Source organism: Octopus bimaculoides, chromosome 4 (genome assembly GCF_001194135.2).
Source record: "Octopus bimaculoides isolate UCB-OBI-ISO-001 chromosome 4, ASM119413v2, whole genome shotgun sequence".
Classification (NCBI taxonomy): domain Eukaryota; kingdom Metazoa; phylum Mollusca; class Cephalopoda; order Octopoda; family Octopodidae; genus Octopus; species Octopus bimaculoides.
In genome coordinates, this window is record NC_068984.1 from 98,278,698 (window position 1) to 98,284,697 (window position 6,000).

Here is a 6,000-nt window from a genome sequence, read left to right on the forward strand (position 1 = left end):
TTTCATATCTTTCTTAATTTCATTAGAACTGTAAATGAAGTAAAGTAACTTCAACTAAGTATTGAATCTGGATCAATAATATAGTTTCCTTACTTTATAACACACTTCACCTGGCTGTTTGTAATAATGATAATAATAGTAATCCTTTCTACTATAGGCATATGGCCAGCAGTTTCAAGCAAGGGGGCAAGTCGATTACATTGACTCCAGTGCTCAACTGGTACTTATTTTATTAACCCCGAAAGGGACGAAACGCAAAGTCAACCCTGGTGGAATTTGATCTCAGAACATAAAAGCAGACAAAATACCACAAAGCATTTTGCACTTTTTGTTATTGATTTTGCCAGTTCAACACCTTAATAATAATAATAATAATAATCCTTTCTACTATAGGCACAAGGTCTGAAATTATGGGGATAGTCAATTACATTAACCCCAGTCCCAACTGGTACTTATTTCATCAACTCTGAAAGGATGAAAGGCAAAGTTGACCCTGGTGGAATTTGAACTCAAAATATAAAGGTGGATGAAAGACCATGAAGCATTTTGCATGGTGTGCTAACAGTTCTGTCCAAATAAGGATTTCTAACCTGCACACAAGCCACAGCTGTAGATGATTTTTGGAAGCAATGATGGAGCTGCTACTTGATTGTTAGATCTGATGGAAATAGCTGTTAGATCTTTTTCAAATCACACTGTCTTAAATAAATAAAGGTGATGTTAGTCTTACCTACACTTAGATGTAATGATCATGCCTTTAACCGTAGGCCAACTCAACCAAGGTTGACCTTGGTTAAACAACAGTACTTTCTTAATTGGCCATTGCAAAGGGAAATAGGTAAATGCTGCACAGCATTGGAATAATAATAATTAGAATTCTTTAAAATTTTGACACCAGGTCTGCAATTTTGAGGGGAGGAGGTAAGTCAGTTACTTTGATCCAGTACTTGACTGATACTTTATTTTATCAATTTTGAGATGAAAGGCAAAGTTGACCTCAGCAGGATTTGAACTCAGATTGTAAAGAGCCAGAACAAATACTGCTAAGCATTTTTCCTACACTAATCATTCTATCAACTGGCTCTGGGAAAAAAATAATAAATGCTATTGGCACAAAGCCAGAAATATAGGTACAATGCCAGAAATTATAGTGGCAAGCTAGTCAGAAATTTTAGTAGCAACCCCAGTACTCAGCTGGTACTTATTTTACCTACCATGAAAGGATAAAAGCAAAGTCGACCTCAGTGAAATTTAAATCTAGGATATAGAGAACTGAAAGAACTGCTGCTATGCATTTTGTCCTGTGTATTAACGTTTCTGGCAGTTTGCCACCTTAATAAAAATAATAATAATCTTTTCTACTGGTACTTATTTCATTGACCCCAAAAGGATGAAAGGCAAAGTCAACCTTGGCAGAATATGAATTTAGATCATAAAGATGGATGAAATATTGCTTAGCATTTTGCCTGGTGTGCTAATGATTCTGATGATGTTGATGTATTTCCCATAATAATACCCAATAGAAGAGCATGATATATAATAAAACACAAACTGATTTTGTTTATTGAAAAATATTTCAACAGTATGCCTGACTTTCTCAGGTTCAAGACAGGAATAATGGAAAATATAGAGAAACGAAGAAATTCAAATATTCAACCGTACCCTTCAGGATTTTTTTCATTGTTTTTCTTGTTTTCACTAGTTATGAACGAATATCCACTTTTCCATGCTTGTATGGGTCAGACAGAATTTATTAAGATAGATCTGTAGTTGGATGCCCTTCTTTTTGCTAACTTTCCCAAGCAAAGCCAATATTTCCCCATGGACAAAATGTTTTCATTGAAGACTGAAAACAAATGACACTGCTTATATGATATTCAAAACACCCATACATACACACACACTCTCTCTCTTTCTCTCTCTTAGCTTCTATGTACCAAATCCACTCACAAGGCTTTGGTTGGCCTAGAGGTATAATAGAAAACACTTGCTCGGCCTGCCATGCAACGGGACTAAACCTGAAATGAAATGGTTGAGTAGCAAACTTCTTAGCCACACAGCTATATATAATATCTGTATCCATCCATTTGTACACAAACACACACACACACACACACACACATCCTTTCCATGTTTCAATCTGAAATTGTATTTGTCACTGCATACAAAGATTTGTCTTTCCTTTTATGCTGAAAATCTTCAACACAGTAGTTGTACAGGTGGTGTAGACCACAAGTTGAGCTATCACTTAATTGGTAGATCAGGTAATACGTATTGGAGTCACCTCATCTGGGAAATAGTAAATATGAGTATAGTATTTAAATGCATTTTATTTTTAAATTCTATATACTAAATTGTGAAGAGTTCAAAAGCATTGCAACCACCTGCAGTGCTAAATATAGTGCAAAAGATTTAAACATGATCAAGCACAAAAAGGTTGAACATAAATTTCTTTGAAGATATTACTTAGTAATTGCTCCAAGTCCCATTAGTTGTGCATAGTATGACAGCAATACACCCCAAGACATACACATGTATATATATGCTTTATAATTAAAAACTTCCACCCATAATATCAGGCCCTTCTTCCAGTTGAGGTTATAACATTCTCTCTGACACGGTGCCTGCCATTTCTTTTTAACAGTCATCAACTTGTACAGATGGTGGACCTATTTGTATCCTGGCAACAGCCTTCTCTCGAGATCTGAAGGTAGAACTGAGGAAGTTGGCATCTGTGATAAATGCAAAAATTGTAGATGATGTCAGTCCTGAAGGTGGGTTAACATATTTTATATTTTCTTAGTTTTTGTTCTGATATAAGTAGGATTGGTTTGTAAAGACCTTGACTATTCAATTATGGATTGTTAACTGTTATCTTTCAATGTAAAATGATATTTCACATTATAAACACCAACTTGAGGAAGAAGGTGGCAGCAGAGCCACTGACAGCAGTGCTTAAAGTCTAATTAAGTAAAATAATAGACATGTAAATGTATGTTTGAATGAACAAGGAAGAGATAGATAGACAGATAGAAAGAAAGAAAGGGGGGATGAAGATGGACCAGTGAGTAATAAAGGGGAGAATAAAGAAAGAGAGAGACAGACAGACAGAAACAGAGAGATTGCTGGTAAGGATAGAAACAGCTTGAATGGTCTGAGTTGTAGAAAGGAGACAGTGATAAGAAGATGGAGGGCTAGAAGTGTGAGAGTGATGGATGTCAGCAGAAAGTGGCAGAGGAGGAAGTATTGTAAAAGACTGAGTAATGAAGGTTGGTGCTGTTAAGGGAGTGGAAGTGTTAGAGGTATGAGAAATGGATGAAAGAGAGTTATGTTTAGCAATAAATAAAGGTCATAGTAAATAGGGATCAAATATGTTTAAATTCAATGCATTGGCATTTCTTGGTATGCAGGCTGAGTGATAGGACAGAGATAAGGTGATAGTAATGAGGCACATTGATAGGGTTGGGGTTAGTAATGAGTGAGCATGTAATGAAAAGAAGTGACCATTCTTCAAAGACTTAATAGGAACAAAATGGTTGAGACATTATACATCTCAGTCTTCATCATTACCATAATTATTCAGTTTCATGATGTTTAACTTTGTAAGGGTTGAGCAGATCTTCTCAGAACAGCACTTGGCTAGAAGTCACAATCCATTGTAATCTCCTTTATAATGTTCAGCTTCTTGAGACCAGTGTTTAGTTTGTTTCAGATCTTGCTTGCTTCCTTTCTTTCTTCTACAGGTTCCATCCACTTATAACAGTTGGCACTTCTTAATACAACTAGCATCTTATATATACATCATCTACCCATATCCACATAGTCTTCTTACTTGCATACGATTCTTCCGTTATCTAGTTTTACTTGCAGCCCATTTGTGCTCCCTCGTTTACGTGAATTGACATTATACATCTTGTAGAGCATGCTTACCTCACTTCTTTCTTGCCATCACACACCCTCTGCATTCAAGGCCTACATGATGCAGCATTGCATTTCATACAAGATCTGCCCTTCACTCTGAGAGAAATTCCTTTTGCTGCTAGAAGAGGTAGTAGCTCCCTGTAGGTAAGAGATTTTATTAACCACTTTAAGGGATCCTTCCAAGTGTTTGCAGGAACTTATTTCCCATGCACATACTACTTGCTACTCCTGTGCATGTGCTATGTATGAAATCTGCCCTTCATACTTACAATTAATACATCATATAGAACCCATACTTCTCTCTTTCTTAATACTAAGCTTGACCAATAACAGCAGGTTTTACTTAAACCCTTCCTTCTAGACTGGGAATGAAATGTGCAATAATAGTCTGTGAAACCTCAGTCAATGGTTGTGTATGTGTGTGTGTGTGTGTGTGTGTGTGTGTGTGTGTGTGTGTGAGAGAGAGAGAGAGAGAGAGAGGCAGACAAGCCTTAGAGTTGAAGCTAGTTAGACTATTGATATATGTAACACATTGCTAACTTCTTCAAACAGTGCATTTATATATTATACACATTTACTTAATCTTTTTTGATATCTATGGGTTAGGATGTGTGTATTAACATGTGTATTTGTGGACATTTATGTATACATGTGTTTGGATATGCCTATTTTATTTGTATAAATGTTTTTGTGTGTGTGTGTTTGTGTGTTTGTGTGTGTGTGTTTGTGTGTGTGTGTGTGTGTGTGTGTGTTTGTGTGTGTGTGTGTGTGTGAAACAATAAAAATATTAATTGTTTCAAATTTTGGTACAAGGCCAGCAATTGGAGAGTGAGTAGTCAACTACATTGACCTCAGTACATGACTGGTACTTTATTTTATCAAGAAATTGAACTCAGAATGTTCATAAAGCGCCAGAAGAAATGCTAATATGCATTTTGTCTGAGACTCTAACAATTCTGCCAATGAAAAATTAGTCAGAAATAATGAAAGTTTTCTTGGTTCATTTATTTATTCACAGGTATAAATGGTCTTTGAATTTTCTTAAATGAGACCTTGCTAAATTGTTTATGTTGTAAAATATATGCCTACCACTGGGAAGTCAAACTTTGTGTTTCATAGGGATATACACATTGCTTACTCAACTCAGCAACTTAACATTGATTGAACACTGAATGCTCATTGATGAGACCAATGGATAATCCAGCACCATATGTGTGTGTGTTGTGTTCATACGTATTCATCTTCCCAAGTACTACTATTCATCCTTATAATGTGGGATAGCCATGTATATGTTTAGTCCCCTGTGGGCAATAAAATTAAAAAATATATGTATAAAATTTAAGGTATGTGAATCATTCTATGTTAAAGTATATCTTCATCAATGGCATTGCTGAGAAAATATTTCTCAGGAGAATACTCTGCATACTAATTACAAATACAGAAGGATGTCACATATGTAATATAATGAGTTGCAAAAAACTTCAACCACTAAGATTATCCAAGCAAATAGTTAGCAGAAATTCCCTCCAGCGGTGTTTAGATGTAAAACCAACAAATGAAGAGGATAATTCTAATAAACTCAGATGATTAAAATTTATATCAGTTGACTTAAGCTGATCTTACAATGTATGAATTTCAATTCAGTGTTTCCCACCAAACCGCATATCACTTCACTGTTTCTTACAATATTGTTTGAGAAAGAAAACACTCAAAGTATGTCTTTCAAACCAATCCCTTTAGTGTGGGACATGATATTTCCTGTTTTTTGTATTTATTTATGAATTTATCTTTCCATTTCCCTGCATAATTCTAAAAGAAAGGTTCAGGTTTCTTTATGTAGAATAATTTTGTGTGTGCGCATATGTATCACCATCATCATTTTACATTTGCCTTCCATGCTCACAAGAGTTGGATGGGTTGTCACAGTTGAAGGTGGTTCCCATTTCGAGTTACTGCCTTTACATAAATGCCTTGCATATATATTTATACACATATACACACATATGAATATGAATTTATACACACACACACTCGCATATAGATGCTCATACATTTATATGTACATACAAATATATATAT

At 35.3% G+C, this 6,000-nt stretch overlaps 1 protein-coding gene across 1 annotated transcript in view; it reads left to right on the top strand.

Moving 5' to 3' along the window:
- The window catches only part of LOC106878491 (BRCA1-associated RING domain protein 1), an 86,342-nt gene that overhangs the window by 61,626 nt on the left and 18,716 nt on the right, over positions 1-6,000 (top strand). The window contains exon 6 of the mRNA XM_052967305.1: positions 2,645-2,774. Within this exon, the coding sequence (XP_052823265.1) occupies positions 2,645-2,774 (130 nt within the window). The remainder of the gene's footprint in view (positions 1-2,644; positions 2,775-6,000) is intronic.